The sequence below is a fragment of the Zootoca vivipara genome, chromosome 16 (assembly GCF_963506605.1).
Source record: "Zootoca vivipara chromosome 16, rZooViv1.1, whole genome shotgun sequence".
NCBI lineage: Eukaryota > Metazoa > Chordata > Lepidosauria > Squamata > Lacertidae > Zootoca > Zootoca vivipara.
In genome coordinates, this window is record NC_083291.1 from 37659987 (window position 1) to 37683988 (window position 24002).

A 24002-nucleotide genomic window follows, 5' to 3' on the forward strand; every position below is an offset into this window, starting at 1 on the left:
GTTACTTGTCAGGTTGCTGTGAAGCCAAATGTTTTGTGAAAACAAAACCAAGGCAACAGTGAGGCAGAATGAAGAATCTGCAGTCTAAACAGATAACTTGGGCAAAGGAGAATAAATGAAACAAAGCCGTAAGAGGAAAGGGGGAAGAGACTTGTTTACAGTAATGCAAAAACTTCATCAGGTCTTGGCTGGCTTACCATTCACATACTGTAAGTGAGTATAAAACCCCAGCTTCAGAAATCATGCTAGGGAAAATGCTCTCCCATTGGCAAGAAGCTTACCAGTCCTTAGGTGACCTTATGCCTTGTACGTAAAATGCACTACTACCTGCCCAAATGTCTCCCTGCACACAGAAAACTAAGACAAACTAGACTGGCAGCTCTGAGAAGGGTGGAGTGCACTATTGAGCTACAAGTTAAGTGGGAGTTCTGTGACCGGAACCCCACTTTCCCCCACAGACTCCCCCCCCCAAGACTGTTTCTTGAAAAGCAGCTGGGTAAATGGGTGGAGAGAGAGTTTTGGATCAAGGCCATGGAATGGAGATGGGTTGTATATCCCTTTGCTCCTGCACGGTTTCTTTTTAAAAAATGGTGGGGAGTTCCAGGCACAGAACTCCCACTTAACTTGTAGCTTGGCTCCATGGAGAAAGTTCTAGCCTAGCCTAGTTCTCAGGGAGACATTCCTATATATTTGCTTCTGTGTCATCCTCTTTAGGATTGGGTTGCAAAAGTATTTCTCCTTGTAAACCAAATGTTTGAACCATGTACAACAAAGAAGTCAAGATTTAGCCCCACGGAAGACATTTGGTCCTATGCTGCCCATGGCAATAGTCTTGTTTTATGGTTTTAACCTTCTTATAAATTGCCCAGAGAGCATCAGTTACTGGGCAACATAAAAGCGTAGCAAAGAAATAAAGAATAAAAACACTCTCTAAAGGAAAGTGTAAAAGTGGGAATAAAAAAAAATGGTGCAGTAAAATCCCATGTTTGAAATGAAGCAAATAATGCTGCCACCTCGGAAAGAAAAAAGGGAAGGGAAGCAATGTTAATACATACCATTTCACAAGCCACCTCCTCTGGGACATCTGTTTCCAGGTTGAAACTGAACTCAAGGGCTTCATTATCTTTGTGCTTGCCTTTCAGCTTCTTGGGATCCTCCACCCAAAGTCTCAAAGCCAGGGAGGAATTCAGTCCGTCATCATCCTCTGCCAGCTCCACTCTAAGTCCAGTGTCCTCAGCAAAAAAGGCATGATTCAAAAGGTCTTTGATGGATAGCCTGGCAACAAAAAAATGGGGAATCACAGAGTGTTTTGTGATACCCACACCAGTGGTATAACTGACAACTGGTGGGGTGCTTTTATCCCGTATTAAAGTTCCCTGGAGGACTTTTGTGATAGGCATTATGTTTATTTATCCAATAAATTTATAACTCACCTATTCAGCACACACACAAAAACCAAAATTTAAAAACAACAAAAACTGGACAGCTAGCATTTATGACACATCAATAAAATAGTAAACAAAAAGTTTTTAAGATCCCATTAAAGACAGATACAGGCTTCTTTGGGACAGAATTGCATCAACATCTAGCTATATGCACCATGTGGGCACTGTTTTACAGTTTAAGCACTTAGCAGTATTTCAGGGGAAATCAAGCAGAGCAGACACCTTAATTTCCCAATACCATGTGGGGGGGGGGAGAAAGAGAAACAGTAAAAGCTTCCCAGTTTTCTTTCACTTCAAAAATGAGTTATGCAGGTGCTTAAAAGCGCTATGCAAAGCTGGAATGCTTTGCTTAATCAGGTCTTTTGTAGCCTGTACCAACAACTTCCTAGTTAAACTCACAATGACCACCCCTTAAATTTAGGGTGCACAACTTGGAGTGAGAAAGAGCACAATAAAATGGACCTGCTCACCTTTCAGATTTGTTTTGTCGAATGCAGCCTTCAATGATCTCTTTCACTTCTGGATCAATAACCTTGTTAAAACTGGCAGGTTTAATGCCCTAGGAGAGAAGTGATGCATAGAAGTGATGTTAATAACTAATACCCAGCAGGAGTTCTCTCCAGCAGGAGTTCTCTCCGTTGCTGCTACACAGAATTATGGAAAATCCCCAACTGCTCTTCCAAGCAGCCTAAGTTTGTAGATCTTAACCATATAAACCCTTATCCTGAAGACAGTCACTTGGAAATAAGTCACAGTGAATACCACCCACCTGACCTGCAAACTGCAGCCATTATTCCTTTTCTTAAACAAAATCAAGGCTTTATGTAATATGCATTGTGAAAGGGGTCAAAAATCATTCTAATTCATTTCATTTGACTAATCTCTTCTCTTACCCTTATCTAGCCATTAACAGCCAGAAATAAGAACTTAACTATGCATGAAACTTAACCTAATAAAGAATAAGCTACACCCCAATGTTGCTTTCTTTGTAGACACAGAACACACAAGTGTCCCACAAAATGTTTTTGTCACAAAGCTGAGAATCTTAGTCTTCTATACCTCTAAAGTGTCTTTCCAGAATGTATCCTCAACTCCTGGATATTATAATGTAGTGTATAATCAAGGAAACTATGATTTCCATGTTCATCCATGTTCATCATGGATAAACATAAATATCATCCAAACTATCTGAGTACTCTGGCTAGTATGCTAAAATAATATTGTACTCTGAATGTACATATAGAAAAACTACATTAGGCAGTACCCAGAAGCGGCTCCCCTACCATGAGACAAAGTGAAGCAGCTGCTTCAAATGCTGTGTTTCTGGATGCCTACAGGCAACAGAGTGGGAAATGAGAGCTCAGGCCCACAGGGCACAATTCGCCAGGAAGAGCAGAGCACTGAAGAAATAAAACAGCTGTGCAAAAGCATAGTAGCTCCTGTTCATGTCAATACAGTTTACACAGGACAACTTCTTAATAAATTGTGTCCATGTTAATTAGTAGAAAGAGAGTGCCATTTGGCTATTCCTTCTGTCCCACCATTGTGTTTTGACCTAGTCCTGGCCAACCTTTATTGCCAAGTGCAATAAAGTAATGAACTGCAACTAACTTGAGGGAGCACCATCAGCAATGACAGACAGAATCCTTGTGATTTTGCTATTAAATCAGGGGTCAGCAAACTTTTTCAGCAGGGGGCCGGTTCACTGTCCCTCAGACCTTGTGGGGGGCCAGACTATATTTTGAAAAATATATATGAACGAATTCCTATGCCCCACAAATAACCCAGAGATGCATTTTAAATAAAAGGACACATTCTACTCATGTAAAAACATGCTGATTCCCGGACTGTCCGCGGGCCGGATTTAGAAGGTGATTGGGCCGCATCCGGCCCCCGGGCCTTAGTTTGGGTATGCCTGTATTAAATACTTCCACAAAATCCTCTGATCTGTTCTCGTTCTCTCTCTCTCTCTCTCTCTCTCTCTCTCTCTCTCTCTCTCTCTCTCTCTCACACACACACACACACACACACACACACACACACAATGCCCCAACCTTCAATGTGACCAGTTCATTACAGCTACAGAACAAGCCACACACAGTAGCCAGAGAATAAATGTATGGGAGTTATTTTTGATGTCTGAATGAACACATCATTTGAGTTGCCAGTCTGACTATGAAGCTGGGAGGAAAAGATTATGCAGGGATTGACACTTATTCAGCTCAATATTGTTAACCGCCCTGTGATCCTCAGGTGATGGTTGGTATAGAAATTAAATAGCTAGCTAGCTAGCTAGCTAGCTAGATAGATAGATAGATAGATAGATAGATAGATAGATAGATAGATAGATAGATAAGGTTGGTTAAGGAACCATCCATTCAATTTCTGGCCTAAAATAAGCAAGTTTACCCTTGCATATTGTGCCATCTGAACACCAAACAGTAGTTAAACTTCTTCTGCAGATGACACACCTAAAACTATCAGTCACTCTAGAAAGAACTCAGCAATGTCTAGGTAAGTCCACGCTAAGTTTAGCAGCTGCTTTGCAGGGCAACAGGACTAGCATTAGTTCTGAATAATTGGCTTAGTTGCCTTAAGCTCCCAATACACAAGTTTATCCTAACAAAGAAGTTACATTTACACCTACACTGGTGACTTTTCGGTAGATTTGAGCTGCGTTTTGGCATTCAGAATATGGGTATTCAGAGGTCGCCATCTCCAGCATACACATTCCAAAAGCATAGACATCAACAGACTCATCATAATGTTCTTCATACATCTCAGGAGCCATAAATTCAGGAGTTCCTGGAGAAAAAGTAAAAAGAAGCCAAAGTTTTTCCACATTTTGGGCTGCTGCAGTCCATCAACAAGCACTTTGCAAGTGCTGCTGCTTTCCACGCAGTAGCAGCCTATATACTGTTATAGATTTGGTGGGGGGGACCCCCCCCAACCTTAGAAATTAATAAATGGTAGGATTTTGATTAACGGGGATATGTATGAAAGTACAAACTGCAGAACTGTGCCAGACAAGGAATCCCTGGGCTGGCTTATGCAAACCAGCCTGGCAAGCCTGGCAAAGAGCAAATCTGTTAGCATGGCAAAATGGGTTTGTGGGCTATCTGAGAGGGGTCTGTTGGCCTGGGGAGATAGATGTTGCCACAGTGATGGGGTATGTGTTTGAAGTGACAGGAAAGGGGATTCTTTAGCAAGGTGTTCCGGGAAGAAGGAGGAAGAAAGATGGGGATCCATCTTGAGCAGGCTGGCTGAAGGCTGGCTGGGAGAGATGCCATAGATTCCATGGCTGCACTGCTGTGGGGGACAAGCCCCTCCTGAAATGACCATGGTGTAAGTCCTGGACTCCCTCCATGTAGACTGAAGCTGTAAATAGGTGGATATGTTTTAAAGCTACGACAGTCTCCGCCATGTCTCAATTCTCCAAAAGAACACATACCCTAAGTGAGTGCCGGGAACCCTATGGACTCTTGCTACTGCTCAGCAGAGAGAGGGAGAGGCACCCGACTTTTGTAACAATACAAAATAGTGAACGTAATCTATGAATGTGGATCCTTATATAGCCAAACTGCTGCATTTCACACAAAAAAGGGAGATATTAGCTATGGGGAAATTGCAAGTTTGGAAAACAATAAAAAAAAACCTAATAACAAAAATATATGAGGAGGTGAAATTAATTCAGTAACAACCAAGTATACTGTACTCAGTTGACATAGAACGCTAACTGACCATTAGGAGGAGGGACCAAAAAATTGCAGGAGAAACATGGAATAGAACATCCTGAAAGACAAAATGACTGCCTAGAAAAATTTTCTGCAGATCCCACCTGTCCACCCTAATTCTGCATATTCTGACTACCTGAAAAACCCCAAGAAGAAGAAAATAAAAAGAAACAACCATACTTCTATTCTATCAGAACCTCTAGCATCTGAATTAGGCATTTGACGAGCAAGTATCAGAAACCGGACCCTTTCAGTCATGGCATCCTTACTTTGGAATGCCCAACATAGCAAGGCTCAGATGGCTCCATCTGTGGTGAAGGATCAAAGCTCAATGGTAGAATGCAGAAGGCCCTAGGTTCAATCCCTAATATCTCCAGGAATGAATGGGAAAGATTTCTTTCTGAAATGCAGGAAAGTGCCTGCTAGTCAGTGTAGACAACACTGAGCAAGATGGAACAATGGTCTGACTCAGTATAAGGCAGTTTCCTATGTTCCTTCCTATGTTTTACAGTACTGACCTTTAAGGGCTCCGTTATTAATGTGCTTAATTATTATCAAATTATCTTATTAATAATAATAATAATAATAATAATTTATTATTTATACCCCGCCCATCTGGCCGGGTTCCCCCAGCCACTCTGGGCGGCTTCCACAAAAAAACAGAAATTCTAAAATACAGAAATCCATCAAACATTAAAAGCTTCCCTAAACAGGGCTGCCTTGAGATGCCTTCTAAAGGTCTGGTAATTGTTCTCTTTGACCTCTAGTGGGAGGGCATTCCACAGGGTGGGTGCCACTACCGAGAAGGCCCTCTGCCTGGTTCCCTGTAACTTGGCTTCTCGTAATGAGGGAACCGCCAGAAGGCCCTCGGAGCTGGACCTCAGTGTCCGGGCAGAACGATGGGGGTGGAGACGCTCCTTCAGGTATACCTTCAGGTATATTATTGGTATACCTCCTTCAGGTATATTATTGGTTTGGATTTATGTTTCACATGTATTTAAATTTTTATTAGCTGCCTTTGATTTGTGTGAACAAGCCAAGGGGCTTCAACCTAGCAAATGGCCCATGAATGAATTCATGCAGATGAGTAACCATAATATGCAGCTCATGTACAATATTAGGGTCCACCCTTCAATCTCTAGATTTCAGTTATGAGGCAGCAGAATTTTGGTACTGAATTTAGGACATAAAAACATAAAAACATTACACTGGAGTGTGTTAGAAATGTTTTTCATTCATGGTCAAAATTTTCCAGTGGATAAGAAACATTACACTGGAACCACTCAAGAGGCAGACTTTAGGAAGCCTGATCTTGAATTCTTTATGCACTATAGCAGTAGCACTGCTTGGATACAATTGCAGATTCCAGTCTCTACTGAGGACAAAGAGAGAGACACCAAAAGACCACAAGTGGCTCTCCAGTGGAGTACACAAACACACTATATTCACCAATGACACTCTTAGCAAACGATGTGCGCATTAAGGTGGCCAGTCCCAGGTCGCCAATCTTCACTGAACCAGTGGGCCCCGTGATGAAGATGTTGTCACATTTCAAATCACGGTGGATGATAGGAGGGGTCCTTGTGTGCAGAAAATGCAGCCCTTTCAAGATCTGTCGGCACCAGCTCCTTAACACCTTTGGCTTCATGACTTTGAAACGCTTTAAGTACCTATGAGAGAGAACACCACACTGCAGATGTTAACCACACCATCAAGTTAATCCACTTGCATCAAGTTTCCATGGCGTTTTGTGGAATTTTACACTGACACTTCAGTGATTCTGAATAATATTCCAATAATATTAATAAGTTCTTGTGATGTTTGGGTTCTGCAAGATATCACAACATGAACAGGGGTTCCATGAATAACTGGGTTAGAATACCAAAAGATAAAGAGGGAGTCAGCATACTACAAGGAAATCTGTCTCAACTGTTTATAAATCACATCTAATGTGCTATATGTGGGCCTTAGAATAATAGAATTGTAGAGTTGGAAGGGACTCCAAGGGTCATATAATGTAATGCAGGAATTCCCTGTAATGCAGGAATCCTGCCAACAGCTGCCTCTGAATGGGCGTGAACCACCAACAACCAGACACTGACCTATGGCACCACTGTCTTGTGGAAATCTCAAGGGATCCATAATTTGACTGTCCAATTATTAATTTGGACATGCAGATGATCTTGTATTAATACAGTGCTTAAAAGCAGAAATCTGTGCTTACAAGCAAAAACTGGAGTTTTTGGAGGAATATCTGCTCTCTTACATATAAATCCACCTCTGCATTATCATCATCTGCAGGCTCTGCTTCCAGGGACCCAACATAAGTTTGAAACTTCACACAGGTAATCTCACGAGTTCTCTCTTGGGTGGGGGTGGGGGAATCTTATAAATTCAAGTAGTAGCATCAATGTAAAAATGAAGTTATTTGACATTTTAAATTTATCTTAACAGCCTTAATTTTTGCTGAACAGTTTTCTACACCTGGGGGCGGGAAAGCAGTGGTAGAAATTAGAGAAAGACTAGACCAAAATCACAGAATAGGCTTCCGTCTCTCAGTCATACATTCCATCTTTCTTGTTACACTGTGTAGTCCATAATATTCTTTTACACAGAATTTCTACATAGTCAGCAATGCTTTCTCAGCCCCAGTACACAAATCCCAGCACATTTTCTTTCTCTCCTGATTATAACCAACTCACATAGCATATATGATCTGCCAGCTTGAAATCAGTAATCCCTAAAAATCAGTTAACTGCAGCAATTTTGCAATTTAGTTGATCTTCGCTGCTGCCATGTAACGGGGCAGAATGAGGAGACATCTGTGTAGGAAGGAGACTGTATTCACGTGTGTGAAGTCAAGAGACTTCTCAGTACACTCTCCTATTTCTACCCCCATCCCACACCAAAGAAAACTTAACCATCAATGCTAACTACAATGGTTATAATTTCTATAGAACTTTAAAGGGCTTATTTGTATTCAGTTTTTGTTTCCTTTATTCCACCCATCATATAAGGGTTTACCCAAGGCCAACCAATGAGTCTTGTAGCTTTACAGGACTGTGAATCTAATTGCCTCATATTCAGATTCAACACTGTTTAGTGCACTGTACTGACATGAAGCAGATTTCAACCATACAGATTAATCACCAAACCACCATGCCACAGATGGGTAGCAAGATATTTACATACAGTATATCCCATATATGCCACAATACAGCTCTGGTGCCAAGTGGCTGAACTTGATGTGGCTGGCCTACAATACAACCACATAATGGGGAGTGGGTGAAAACAGTCCTAGCAGGTGTGAATGTACATTTAAAAAAAAAACTATATCAAATTTGTGAAAGAAAAAACATACGTCTTCAGTGTTCCAGATGTCATCAGCTCAGTTACCAATACAATGCACTTCTTTCCTTTAACAGTTGATTCCCAGGAATCATAAAATCGGACAATGTTAGGATGTTGCAATCCCTTGAGCATCTCAGCTTCTTCTTTAAACCTCTGCTGTTCAGCTTTGGTCAGCTTCCTGTCCTAAAATGAAGAAAAGATGAACAAAGAATCACTACATTATGTTGTGTGAGCATTGTCATGCATCTAATTAAACTTATGCCATAACAAATTTGTTAGTATATCGGGTTCCATAAGACTCTTTCTTGGTTCTGGTGTAGCTGTTATTCCTGGTCTAGGTTGGTCAAGTATGGGTCACAATGCTGTTTTAAACACACAGTGGGAAAGACACCAAACACGAGTGATAAAAGCAATGGGCGGTATCCAACAAAGCAGTTCAATTAACAGAAGGTCTTCCCTTTGTGAAACAGAAAGGAATCTCCTCCCCTCCCCTCTCCCCCTACACACACACACCTATGCCCTCCCCTTCCTCTGTTCTGGATGGTGTGAGGAATCTAGAACAGGTTTAGGAAGTGCATGGGAAGAGGAGAGGAAGGGGGAACTTAAAATGCACCACTAGAAGTCCTACAGTATTTCGTTGGATGCTGCCCAATGAATTGATATAGCCATAGTTGGCAAAAAGAATGAAAAGTGCTGCTTCTAGAAATTTGTTTTATGGGGAGCAGTAAAGTAAGAAAAACATTAAAGAAAGTTTTCCCAGGTGCCTTTGGTTTTTACACACTTGCAGATTATATATACTAAGCAGGACCTGAATGGCTCCCTGATATACTAAAAAAACCTGAAGGCAAAGTTTGGAGGGTGGCAACAAGAGAATGGGCCTTTTCTGTGGTGGCTCCAATTGTGGAATGCTCTCCCCAGAAAGGTTTCCCTGGTGCCATCATTATATGTCTTTAAACACCAGGCAAAAGCATTCCTCTTTACCCAGCATAGCTGCCAAGTTATCCCTTTTTTTTTAAGGGAAATTCAATTATGCTGAAAAGGCATCCTCACGAGAAAAGGGAAAACTTGCCAGCTATGTTACCCAGGCCTATGACTATTAAATGATCTATGGCCTGTAAATGTGTAGGGAAGAGGACTGTTATTATTATGATTATTTTACAATTAGGCTGTCTGTATGCTTTTTACTATGATTTTATTATGTTTTTATCATTGATGTTTTGTAGTGCATTTCTGGTGTTCTGCACCATCCTGGGATCTTTTGATAAAGGGAGGTATATAAATTATTATTATTATTATTATTATTATTATTATTATTATTATTATTATTTTGAAAATAAAAACCACTCACATTTGCCTTAACTTGGTCACCAGTGTTAAGAACACCAATCTGGGCAGGTAACCAGAGCACATGTAAGCCTGTTTCATTGGATGAATTTAAGTTGCTGGACAGAGTCCTTGGACATACAACCTATATACTTAACCCTTTATTTTTCTTGGCTCATAATATCAATCCAGGAAGAGATTGGACCAACACTTCCTTGAAAGAAGGCCTGCTCCAGCCACCCTAAATGAAGAAGTTTTACAACTCATCCTGAAAATTTCCCTTCTAGATCTAGTTGCAAATATTCCCTTTCTAGCCCAAGTGCTTGAGTAGTACTGTGTATTCCTGCGTATAAGACTACTTTTTAACCCTGGGAAATCATCTCAAATGTCGGGGGTCGTCTTATACGACCGGTCGTATTTCTTATACGGCGAGTATATCCCAAACTCTATAGTTTAACTGGAAAAGTTGGGGGTCGTCTTATACACCCAGTTGTCTTATACGCCGGAATATACGGTAGGTTGCTGTGCAATCAGTTTCCTGGATGAGACTATCTAGGTCTATTTCAGTCCTGCTTTGTTCTAACACAGAGGTTGCCGGTCATTTTGATGGATGAACTATGGAGGGAGAGGGGCAGGGAGGTGTGACTTTATAGACTCTCCTATACCTCTCATCAGCTTTTAGCACCATTTACGGTAAAGGTAAAGGTAAAGGTAAAGGTAAAGGGACCCCTGACCATTAGGTCCAGTCGTGACCGACTCTGGGGTTGCGCGCTCATCTCACATTATTGGCCGAGGGAGCCGGCGTATAGCTTCCAGGTCATGTGGCCAGCATGACAAAGCCGCTTCGGACAAACCAGAGCAGCACATGGAAACGCCGTTTACCTTCCCGCTGTAGCGGTTCCTATTTATCTACTTGCATTTTGACGTGCTTTCGAACTGCTAGGTTGGCAGGAGCTGGGACCAAGCAACGGGAGCTCACCCCGTCACAGGGATTCGAACCGCTGACCTTCCGATCAGCAAGCCCTAGGCTCAGCGGTTTAACCACAGCGCCACCTGGGTCCCGCGCCACCATTTACGGTACCACGGTATAATTCTAGATAGGCTATCAGCATTGCAAACTAGGGGCACTGCATTGGTTTCATTGGTACTTTGACAGCTGATTGCAGAAGGTGGTACAGGTAATTTGCAACTTATGGGCATTTAACTTGTGTGCATTCAGATTTATGCACTTGGTAAATTTAAAAAATAAGATGGGGACAAGTGTCCAGAGAAAAAAGACTTTGGCAAGCCCACTCACTATTGAACCCAGTATGTTTAGACCACGTGCAATTTTGGCTTCATGTGCTATCCCTGGAGCATAACCCCCACATAAACTGAGTTGCTTGTACTTTGGAATCACTGCTTGGCTCCATGGCATCTGTACTATGGGTTCCCACAGCATTCTATTTTGTCCCCCAAGCTTTTTAACAAATGAGTTCATATGGGGTTTTGTTTCGATGACATCCATATGCTGACAACATCCAGTTTTCTCTTTATATCAGATTCAGGTGTGGCAGGGGAAGTGCTCAACCAATGTCTAGATTTGGTAATATATTTGATGAGGACCAATAAAATGAAGTCAATTCAGACAAGGTGGAGATGCTGTTGGTTGGTAGGTAGTATTTTGTATAGGATAGGCCTGGTCATACTGTAGACAGGGTTGTAATCCCTGAGTGATCAGGTATGAGCTTGAGGGCGATCACTGATCCTCTAGTGTCATTAAAAGATCCTAACCACAGTGATCCATGCTTCGGTAATCTTCAACACAGATTAATGTCATGCATTGTGTGAGGAGTTGCTTTTGAAGACCAAAAGCTGTAGTTCAAAATATAGTTGTTACGATGCTAACTGGTATCTGAGATCACATCTCACTATTTGGTCCTAATCTTTTCCCAAGTACAATGTACCAGTATATTACTGGTGCAAATCTTCAAAGCCCTATACAGTTTGGTTTGGGAATAGGGTACATAAAGGATTGCCCGACTCTATATCAACTTTTCTGCACATTAAGTTCTTGTTTCAGCATCTGAAACAAGGTAGATGGTGAAGCAAGACAGGGTAGGAACATGAGAGAGGACACTTTCAGTGGTGGCACCCTGGTTGCAGTATGCTTTTCTCTGGGAAGTGTACCTGGCACCTACTTTATTTTGCTACCAGGTGAAGTCCTTTTTATTTTTAACACTTGAAATGTTTACTTTTAAAATAGATATACTTTTAATGTAGTAATTTTTATTAATTGTATCAGGAGGAACACTTTTTCAAAAGCAGGGCATACAACAGAGTGCATGTGTCCTCATGTTCTGTCCAGTGCCTGCCATTCCACGAAACAACCTTTTGCCAGAGAGAGAGGAAATTCAAGGGCAAGGGCAAGAAGGACCCAGTGGGATAGGTGCAGAGGGGACAGCATAGTAATAATAATAATAATAATAATAATAATAATAATAATAATAATAATAATAATTTATTATTTATACCCCGCTCATCTGGCTGGGTTTCCCCAGCCACTCTGGGCGGCTTCCAACCAAATATTAAAAACAGTACAACAGTACAGTATGGTAGAAAATACTACAACAGCATGAAAGGAAAGTCAGAGAGGTCAGATGCATATCAGCAAAGCTTTATGACAAGTTGTAGAAATATTGCCAAATGCAGCAAGGCAACTAATCCCTCAAGGAGATCTATTGAGAAGACAACCCTCTGGATGAACCCTTAAATCCCCATATAAATAGGCCCTTTCCGATTTTCCCAGCTCCTTATCAGCCAAAAGTTGTTGGTCAGAAGAAGGAAGCCCCCTCAAGACATGAGAGTAAGGTTGTGCATAGATTATCTATTACTCTGGCTCCTGTGTGTTCCTACTGCTCGAACTCAAGTGCCCACCCAGTTAATGACTCATGTTCATGTTGCAATGGGTCATTCATGCTCAATATTTTCTGAAAACTTTTAAGGATTGTGGTATTTAATGTGCTCAAAGCTATGTATACAGTCTATTAGGATGCTGTTTTTGAACACACACACACCTCCCATTTAAACACCTTAAAGCTTGATCTATTCCTCTCTGTATCTCAGTCATGGTATCTACATTGTATTTTGTATGCTGCCTTGAGCAATTCTAATTGGAGGGACAGTTGATAGATCTTCTAAATCTATAACAGGAAACTCTTTTCAGTCCAAGGGCCACAGTCCCTCCTGAGCAACCTTCCAGGTACTGCATGCCAGATGGTGGATGAGGATCCAAAACAAAAAAGTGGCACAATGAATGCAATTGTTACCTTTGTTTAGTAGACCACATTCGAGCCATGCAAAATGTATGGTTTCTACACATATCTCCCCATCCTGCATCCAGGCAAGCAAGAGGCATTATCACAGTTATTATTATTATTTATTAAATATGTATACCACCCTTCATCTGAAGATCTTAGGGCAGTTCACAGCAGAAAAATACAAAATGAGAATACAAAATACATAATAAAACAAAAACAAGCCAATAGCCCTCTCCCACAAACACATTTTTTAAAAGATAGAATGTTAATCAGCCCAACGCCTGGCTGAAGAGAAATTTTTCACCTGGCTCTAAAGATATGTAATGAATACACCAGGCAAGCCTTCCTGAGGAGAGCATTCCCCACCACCACCAGCACTTTCTAACAGAGACCGGCTGTTCCATAGGCACACAAGGAAAACGAAAACTACTGAAAGAAAAAGGCAGCTAACACTCATTAGAATCCATGCAAAATATGTCAAGATTGACAAGCCAGAGGTCTGCCAAAAGAAAAGCACTGTACCTCAACAAGGAAGTAGAAAGCCATAAGAGATGGGGCACTTGAAATTCCCTGGGAAGGTGGTTCCATAACCTATGCACAGTGTCCAAAGACAACACTCTGCTAGCTAGACGTCAATTACTGGCAGGAGGTAGAGGAAAGCCTCTCCGACAGAACCCTTTAGATATCCTATAGATGCAGCTAAGATGGTAGAAGAGGTCAGAGTAGGAAGGCACTCAATCCGTCTCAACTCATCCTTTGAAGCACTATCCAAGTGTAGAACCCTTACAGGGGAATGAATGAGGATATGAGTCCTGGAACTAGAATGCTCTAGTGGTTTTGTAGGTAGAATGCGGGACTAGGACCTAGGAGATCAGGGTTCAAATCCTCACTTAGCTGTGCAATTCACTGGGTGACCTTGGGCCAGTCAATGTCTCTCAGCCTAATCACAGGGTTTTGATGTAAAGACAAAATGGAGAGGGGGAGAGTCACATATGCCACCTTAAATTCCTTGGAGGAAAGGTGGGATATAAATGTAACAATAAGAAGTGTGAGACCACAAAGAATGAAGTCAATTATTTCAAGTTGCAGTACCGGTAGTTGCAAGGACTACTAATAACTTTGCATCTTAACAGGAGTAGTGGATGCAGTGGCGTTGCAACGGGGGGGGCGGGGGTGGTGGTGGTGGTACGCTCCCAGTTCCACGTCTCCAGGGGTGACAAGGCAGTGCCCCACTGCAGCGGCGTGAGCAGCCACCGCGCCACCGCAGCTGTGTGTGGAAGATCCTCCGTTCGCGGCTGCAGCTGCAAGCAGAGGATCCCGGCGCTGGCAGCAAACTGCTATGTACAACGCATGTGCGGCGTCACATGCATGCACTGTACGTAGCGACGCCGCACATGCACTATGCATAGTGGTTTGCCGCTGGTGCCGCTCCAGAGGATCCCGGCACCGTCCATACGGTGCTGGAGCGGTGAAACCGCTACGTACAGCGCATGTGTGGCATCGCTACGTACGCCGCATACATTGTACGTAGCGATGCCGCACATGCGCGCTACATAGCGATGCCCCGCCCCAGGTGCCACTATGCCTTTGTTTGCCCGAGTGGATGTTAAACATCTTCAATAACAGCATGAAATAAGATATGTGATTTAACAAACAAGTGATGCCACTCAGCTGGAAGTCAAAATAAATGATTTTAATACTTGCTGAGTTCAGAACACTTTATATCAGTACCAGGCTTCTGATGATCTCTAACTTCCTTCAAGGACAAATGCAGCAAACTCGGCTCAACAGAATGAAACACTAACTCAACAGAGGATTCTGTGTTTAAGAGGAGGGTAAAAGTGTAAGATGTGCCTTGGGCTAGGTTTCAACCTACTTATGCCTTTATGGTCTATTGTAAGTATTGAATCAAAATAAAACAGTTATGAATGCTGACCTAAGTTATACATAGGCAAATTATTTCCTTTTTCCTGCTACCAAAACTTTCAACTTGCTTAAACCCAAAGCAAACATTCAGGCAAAGAGGACAGGTGTGTACAACACACACAAACACACACACACTTTTAAGAGAACTCTCTTTTTACAAATAAAATACCACAAAATGCATTAGTCCTACTCAACATGACGGCAAATGAGTGATTGTAAGTTAACAATCCCCTTTAATTCCTTTGGCTGATGCTCAGTTAGCATAAATTTGGCAGCACATACATGCAGCAAAGCCAGGAAACACAATGAGAAAGGGAAGGAGCAATAATGAAAGGGACAGATGCCAAGAGGATGCAGTCTTCCTTCCATCCTCCACAGCCCAAGGAGAAGTGGGCACTGCTGGCCTCTTCACATCTGATGGGGCTCTAAACAGCCACTTCGCTCAACAGAATTCTACAGGAAAGACAAATCAAGGACCTCTGAACAACTCAATTGTTTTATGTGCCTATGTTCAAGTGATCAACAAGCGACAATTTGCAAAATTAATGATGATGGGTGATTTTGCAAAGCTGCAAACATTTTATTGTTTGCTTCAGGCTGGCTGAAATGCAACTGATTATAGAGTAATTGTTTTTGACGTTATTGACTTAATGCAACCAATTAAGTCATGCAACAAGCAGTAAGAGCTGCTTGACAGTGGAACGGACTCTCTCAGAAAGTGGTGGACTCTCCTTCCTTGTACGTTTTTAGCAGAGGTTGGCTGGCCATCTGTCAGGGATGCTTTGGTTGAGATTCCTGCATTCTTTGCGGGGGTTGGACTGGATGACCTTCAGCATCCTTCCTACAATTCTATAAAGAAATACAGTGGTACCTCAGGTTACGAACTTAATTCGTTCCGGAGGTCCGTTCTTAACCCAAAACCATTCTTAACCTGAACCGTGCTTTCGCTAATGGGGCCTCCCGCTGCCACCGAGCCGCCAGTGCGCGATTTCCATTCTCATCCTGGAGCAAAGTTCTCAACCCGAGGTACTACTTCTGGGTTAGCAGAGTTAGTAACCCAAAGTGTTTGTAACCCGAAGCGTTTGTAACCTGAGGTACCACTGTACTGTTGCCACAGAAACTTGAACTCATTATATATGTGGTGCACCCAAAAATTATTTCCCACACACACTCACACACACACACACATTTAGCTTGGGGAGGAGAAAAAATATATTTGTACTTGCCATTTATTTTCCATTGACAATAATGAGTTTTGAATAGCATTCAAGAATTGGACACCATCCTTTTCCCATTGGTTCACACAAACTGGCATCACAGACCCCACCTAGAACTGCACTCCAAATTCACGCTAGGTTAATTTACAACAAGCAAGCTTTGTTTCAAATGGAACCTTTTGTTAATTGGTCAATTGCTGACTGTCAACAATTCAGTTCCTGGTTAAACAGTTAGCTGATTATCCAGAATAACCACTGAGTCATAAGTCAAAAATTAGGATGCAAAAGACAAGTGCCATTTTTGGCTATGCGATCAGCAGAACCATCAAGGGAGTGCAATGTAGTGCTAAGTGAAAGTCCCTTAGCCTGTTACACTAGCAGAATGGTTCTATTTTATAGTGAGCCTATGTTTATGTTCTTCTGTACGAGTCCCTTGGAGACCTGCTAGATGACAAGAAGTCAAATAAATTAAATAAATGGGAAGGTACAGGAAGCCAGCATGGTTCTTGTGAATGGTTGCAACAGATGGCTTTAGCACAAATACTTCTTGTTGCACCAACTTCTGCTAGTGTAATAGTTGTGATGGATTTCATTTTGCCAAACCATTATTCTCACCCGTGGTCAGAGAATGTTAAATCTGGGCTATCATTTGCAAGACTCAGGAAAAGTTCATAAGAACAGCCTGCTGGATCAGGCCAATGGAACATCTGTCTAGTCCAGGATTCTGTTTTCAGTGACCGACTAGATGCCAAAGGAAAGCCTGTAAGAAAGACCTGGGCACGATAGCACTCCCCAGTTGTGATTCCCAGCAACCGGCCTTCAGGGGAATACTGCCTCCAACTGAGGAGGTAGAACATAGCTAGTAGCATTCCACTGAGCACTAATAAGACCTCACATGCAGTGCTATGATCAGTTCTGGACATTTCTGTTCCAAGAAACATTAAGCTGGAAATAATTTTGAAAACAGTGGGTTTAGGATAGAAAGCACACAGCATGAAGAAAGTTTGAAACAGCTAATTATATATAGCCTCAAGAAAAGGAGTTTTACAAATGTACGGTATCTCAAAAAATGAAAAACAGGGAATTGTTCATCCTGCCCAGAAGACAGGACAAGAAATAACCTACTGTAAAGTAGAATAAAGTCACATATTAGAATCAGCTTGCCAATTTGAAGAGCAGTTATCCTATGGCATGAGGTACAGAAAGAAGATATGTTGTCTCCTACCTTAGAAATTAAGGCAGGCACCAGCTGGGGATGTTTTATGCTTAAGATGGTTAGACTTACTATAATGTCCTCAGTTATAGAAAGGAGTGTATACTGTATGTTAGTGGGTGTCATGCAACAAAGTGCCTTGCTGAGACTATTCACTATAAGCTAAATATCCCAACTAATGCACTCCAAGCAAGCAGTTAAGCAGGTTTATCCGTCCATAAACATAAAAATGGTTAATTGGCCCACCAAAATCAAGCCATTAGGAAAACAGGCACTGGAACAGGAAACTTTTCTGCTTCACTGAACTATATAATATGCTAATTTCTTTCCATCCCCAACAACATCATAGATTTTAAAGCCTTTGTTTGTTTTGTTGTTCTTTTTTAAAAGGTGACAAGTTACAATTACAATGGCAAATTATCTGTTTGTACAATTTGGAGACAATTTTATGCAAAATCTATTAAATTATGTAATGGTCTTATGCTTCCGTTTCTTAACTTATGCAATTGTCATTTTTTACGGTTGGTTTTAATCCCAAAGTCTCTTCTGACGTTTAGCTGTCCAGGGTCATCTTTTATTTTCCATGACTAAATAAAAGAAACATATGCTTACTTAACAAAAGCAGTCTCTTGTTCACTTATATAAGCCCACTAAGCTACAACACCTTCAGAACATGGAACAGTGTTTGCATTTAAACAGCATGTGCAATAATTAACACGATGGTTCTAACCATTAGAAACTAAAAACAATCATATACACTTTCGGCACTCACTAACCCCAGTATGCAGAACAATCAAAGCTTCAAAAGAGTTTTACAGAATTTTTTCTTCCAATTTTTGCAGATACCGGTACAGTAGTTGAAACTAAGGGCTGCAAATGGTTAAATAATGCCACCCATGCTAATATAGATTTCTGCAGAAAGTGGGAAGACAGTCCAGATCTTTCTATTTCTTTCATACATCATCTTCTCTTAGAAGATGGTCACAAGAAATAGCACAGAAACTACAACATAGCCAGTCAGTTTGGGCTTATGTCATCAAGCCTAGTCTTTCTACTGCAAAGCTGTGCAATCCAAGCTAAGAACAGAAAACCCCTGGGTGGATTTGCACATGTAACCATATAGCACCATAAATCCTGGCTGTATTGTCTGACCGGTCAACAGACTACCTTCCCATAAATCACTCCATGTCTGCCGGCAATTACAATCCATACAGATATTAAAATACATTGCTCTCCTCTTGATAACTACGGTACCATTACTGCTTTAACCAGCTTATCTGAGAACTAGATCAGACCTCTGTTACCAAACTTTCTTTCCCTTCCACATTAAGTGTCTGATGGTTTGTAAGACATCCCAATGTCAGTCACTCTTTGCAGCTGCAAAGGCAAAACTTTTCCAACAGCTTTGGAACAAAGACAAAGAGTCATTGTTTACTTAAGTGCTGATCACCTGCCTATGAAGCCAATTTCCATGACTAGTTCAGTTTTTCTATGTTTCCTTTTTGTTGATTACCTTTTAAAATGACTGATGTTCCAACATAATCTCTTACCTTTTAATAAGCCAAAATAAACACTAGTCTAAATGGCACTCAGATGATCTGATAGCTGCTTAATATTGGAAGGCAGAAGGTCAAACATTCTGCCTGGCTTAAACATATAAGTAATGGAAGAGGGGGGGGCATATAAGCAACTGATGAAAAGCAGAAGATACTTATGATTGTAAAGTCTTACATTCATCTTCATTTTCTAAAATTAAAGGTTTGCTTTCCATATTCCATGTGGTCAAATATCTCTTTAAATGTAGTAAAATAATACATTTATGGCCTTGTTGGTATTGCTACCAACTAAATGATCTACCCTTACTGAATCCATGTTTTGAGACCATATACTTTTTGAATCAATTTCTTATACAAGCAACTCTCAACTTACACGGGGGTTATGCTCCGGGGATATCGCCTAAAGCCAAAATTGTGTATAGTCAAAACATGTTGGGTTCCAATTGGATTCAGTGGTGGATGGGACTGCTAAAGTCTCTTTCCACCTCTTTTTGATATTTTTGTCAAGTGTGTAAAGCTGAACGTGCACAAGTTAAGTGTGCATAAATTGCAAGTAACCTGCACATGAAAAATAGAAAAGAGAACACTTTTAATTCATCTGAACCAACTTCCTGTTGATAAAGAGCTCTGAGTAACTGGAAGGGATGCATGTGTCTTCAACAACAGAAGAGAATCTAATTAAAAGAATCATTTTACCTGTTTTGTATTTCTCATTTTACAGTACCAGAACAGTGAAGTGCTTCAGGAAACTAATGTTTTCACGTAAAACCATATCACATCTATTTCAACGAGTCTTCATTCAGGGATAAAAATTACCAGACACAGGAACCAATACTGGATACTTCTGTTTAGCAAGACCAAAAACAGTTAAATCTGCCATTATGCAGAAGGCAGAGGTTTGTTTAAAAATAAAAATAAAGCGAAAGCAAAGGATTCCATGCTAAATAGATTGCAAAAAAACAATGTGAGCATAGTGCAAACTTGCACTAGAATTACACATTTAGCTGTTAGTGCTGCTGGTACCATAACTAAAGCTTTCAGAGGGAAGAGCAATCTTCATGCTGTTCCTACATGACTTTTTTTTCTTATTTAATTTCCAACCAACAGGGAGGTAATTTCATTTTGAAAAGAGACACACATGCTGGAAAGAAGCACTAAGAAGTTGTTCCAATGGACTGGAACTCAGTTCTAATACTTATGGCAGTCATTCAGAAAGGGAAACAATCAGGTCAAGGAGAGGACTTGTTCTTAATTGCACAAAGATAGACACAAACACCATACATTTCTGCAAAAAAAAGTTGCTAAATATTTAAAAGAACTATTTACTATAAAAATATGTAGCATTTTGCCTCACAGCAAGAATCTTCATAATTGGTATGACAAATCACTACTGCTGCAATCCTACACAACCTTAGGTTGCTTAACTCACTTTTGCTTCAAAGCAATTAAGTAGCTAAAATGTGTTCTACTGGTACCAACTGATCTTCAACAACTTGATGAGAGTCTTTGTCAAAAGTTTTCTGAATGTCCAGGAGTACAATCTAATGTCTTAATAGCTTAGGAAGATAAAGTATCATCAAATCATGGATAGTAAAAGCACCTCTCACTTTCTTTCTTTTTGGGGGGGGGGACAGAATATAAAACCTTAATAAATTTAGGAGCATTTGGCTTTAGAATACAGCTGAAGCATGACTGCTACCTGAAAATACTGTTGTACGACTGGGGATTTGGACAAGAAATGGTTAATGTGGCTGGAAGTACTGTTGGAGACTGCCTTAATGAACATAGACTCATAGACTTGTAGAGTTGGAAGGGGTCCCAAGGGCCATCTAGTCCAACCCCCTGCAATGCAGGAAACTCAGCTAAAGCATCATGACAGATGGCCATCCAGCCTCTGCGTAGAAACCTCCAAGGAAGGAGAGTCCACACCCTCCTGAGGGAGTCTGTTGCACCATCAAACAGCTCTTGCTGTCAGAAAGTTCTTCCTGATGTTTAGTCAGAATCTCCTTTATTGTAACTTGAATCCATTGGTTCGGATCCAACCCTCCAGAGCAGGAGAAAACAAGCTTCCTCCATCCTCCATTCACAAGTGTCCACATCCCTCACATATAATGCTCCTCCTCCTCCCTGTTTGAGCTATTCCTTTTAAGCAGGTTGTACCCCTCAATTTCTACATTCCAGTCATGAGCCTCATCCCACCAAGTTTCAGTAATGTCTATTAGGTTATATCTGACATCCTCTATTAAGAGCTTGTTTTCTTCTTGCTTATTTCCCATACTCTGTGCATTCGTGTAGACACAACTGCAACCCTGAGCCATTCCTCATTACACTGCTGCCTCTGTCTCCCTCCATAGGGAATCACCTGCCACCACCACACATCTCTTCCTTTTCTGGGGAGCAGCAGGAATTCTGTACACTGTACCTTTCACTGCCACCTCAGTGTCTTCTGAGATCTGGCCAAGAATCACTGTCCGAGGTGAGGGCATGAAATTGATTTTGTAGTTCTGGAGATACAGTATTTGTTGGCTCCTGACAGTCAATTTAAATAAGGCATGATTTATCACTACCAGGGGTTGTATTCAACAAATTTTCACTCAGAGTAGACCCACCATGGTTAACTTTGGTCCATTGATTTTTTTGTACCTACTTCATATAAAGGTTACAGCCCCAAGTTTCCCTCCCACAAAAGAGGCACCATTGGCATATCAGCTTAAATTGGGAAAACTCTGCCACCTGACAATCCAGAATCAAAGCCAGGTCCAGGAGCATTCCCAGGCTGTGGACCTGATTTTTCATGGCACGTCTAATGCCATCCCAAACAAGCTGCATCACTATCCCAGGATTACTAGTCCTATCAACCAAAAACACATTTATCTTGTCTGGATTAAATCTCACTTAGTCAGCTACCATCCAAAGTGGATTAAATCCCAATTTGTTAGCTGATGTTTGATCCTACACACCAGCTGAAGACTCTCTCCTTGATAGAAAAGGACATTTAGCTTACTGGTGACTCCACACCCCCAACTCTCCAGACAATCCCTTCCAGTTATGTAGATGCTATACAGCAAGATGGAAATCTGTGGAATGCCATAAACCAAGCTGCCTTAAGGGTCTTGTTGAAAGGTGTGTGTATGTGTGTTTATTTATTTTTTATATAAATACATATATAAATAAGCCAGTAGAGGTTAATGCTCACTGAGACTGATAGGGCAGGAGGTAGGGAGGTAGACATTACATGGAGCCACCACAGATAAGTCCCACTCATGCACCACCACCCTCTGAACTTTTTCAGGTCGACATACGGTAATTAATCAGGAAGTAATGAATTAAGTGGACTGTGTGAAGCAAGGATGGATGGAACACGCAATTCATTCTCCCTCCCTCCCATGTGCTATGGTCCCAGGTCCTGATCACGTTGCTACAGTGATAGCTTGGGGGGGGGGGTTGAGCCAAAACTCAACAGCTCTCAGGTAGGTGCCATTGCCATTGTAAGAGAACAAGGGAGGCATTCATGGTGAGTTCCAGCACCTCTTTTTCTAGAAAAATAGCACTAGTGATGGCTATTTCATGCAATCACAAGTAATGTATTTAGATTTAGAATCAAGCAAGGCTGCCTTTATAAAGGATCACTACTAGAAAGTATAGAAGCATAGCATGGGAGTGGGGAGCCTATTATTATTTATTAAATTTGTATATCACAAAATACATAATAAAAATAACAAAAACAAACCAATAATCCCTCCTCCCACAACACAATTAAAAGCGCATTGGATATCAATCAGCCAAAGGTCTGGTTGAAGAAGAACATTTTCACCTGGCACTTAAAGGTGTATAATGGCTTAAAAAGTAAGCCAATAATTGAAAGGCAGGTATGAAATGTTATAAATGAATAAATTCATGAGAACAAACATCTTTAAAGCAAATTGGCATTTGACGATTTATTATGTTTTGTATATTCTGCTGCATGCCGCCCAAATGGGTGGGGTATAAATAAAATAATAATAATAATTGAAGGCACCAGCTGAACCTTCCTGGGGAGAGCACTCCACAAATGGGGAGCCACTGCAGAAAAGGCCCATTCTCATGTTACCACCCTCCAGACCTCTCCTAGAGAAGGCACACTAAGAAGGGCCTCAGAGTATGATCACAGGGTCCAAGTAAGTTAAATGATCCTCCAGATATTGTTGAACTCCCAACTCCCATCCAGTTCCTATCAGCCTCAACAAACTCACTCAGTGTTCAGGAAGTTATTTCCACTCAATCACGGTTGTCTCTAAGTGACTGTGGTTGTGTGCATCTTTGAAACATGAAAAATAACAGTTGCTATGGTGACCTGTCCTTGGGATCACAAAGGACAGGAAGAGTTTAAAAAAACTTCTTTTAATATATCCTGCTTATTGAGTAACTTCCTCCACAGAGCAGCTTATTATCTCCAATAAAAACCAACTCCACCTGTTAATAAAATATAAAAATACAATGCAGCTAAAAAAAAGTGATGGGGAAAATGCATTGAAAAGTGTGGGACAGCAATTGTTTGATGCAATGTCATATAACCTCTAGGCAAATCAATCATTCAAAATGAATGCTCAATAAACAGCCCATCTCATCTAATCTCCCCCCTCTAAATGTGCAAACAAATCAGGACAAATGCTCAATAAACAGGCTATCTGGAAGCGATCTAGGTCTGACATTCATGTAAGGTAAAGGTAAAGGGACCCCCACCATTAGGTCCAGTTGCGAACGACTCTGGGGTTGTGGCGCTCATCTCGCTTTACTGGCTGAGGGAGTCGGCGTACAGCTTCCGGGTTATGTGGTCAGCATGACTAAGCCCCTTCTGGCGAACCAGAGCAGTGCACGGAAACACCATTTACCTTCCCACCAGAGCGGTACCTATTTATCTACTTGCACTTTGAAGTGCTTTCGAACTGCTAAGTTGGC

The 24002-nt window shown here is 41.3% G+C and overlaps 1 protein-coding gene across 1 annotated transcript in view; it reads right to left on the minus strand.

The window, feature by feature from the left end:
* The window catches only part of WNK3 (WNK lysine deficient protein kinase 3), an 81755-nt gene that overhangs the window by 43570 nt on the left and 14183 nt on the right, over positions 1–24002 (minus strand). Inside the window, exons 3-7 of the mRNA XM_060269240.1 lie at positions 8541–8713; positions 6629–6849; positions 4093–4250; positions 1916–2004; positions 1056–1275 (exon numbers count right to left, since the gene is read on the minus strand). Of these exons, the coding sequence (XP_060125223.1) occupies positions 1056–1275; positions 1916–2004; positions 4093–4250; positions 6629–6849; positions 8541–8713 (861 nt within the window). The remainder of the gene's footprint in view (positions 1–1055; positions 1276–1915; positions 2005–4092; positions 4251–6628; positions 6850–8540; positions 8714–24002) is intronic.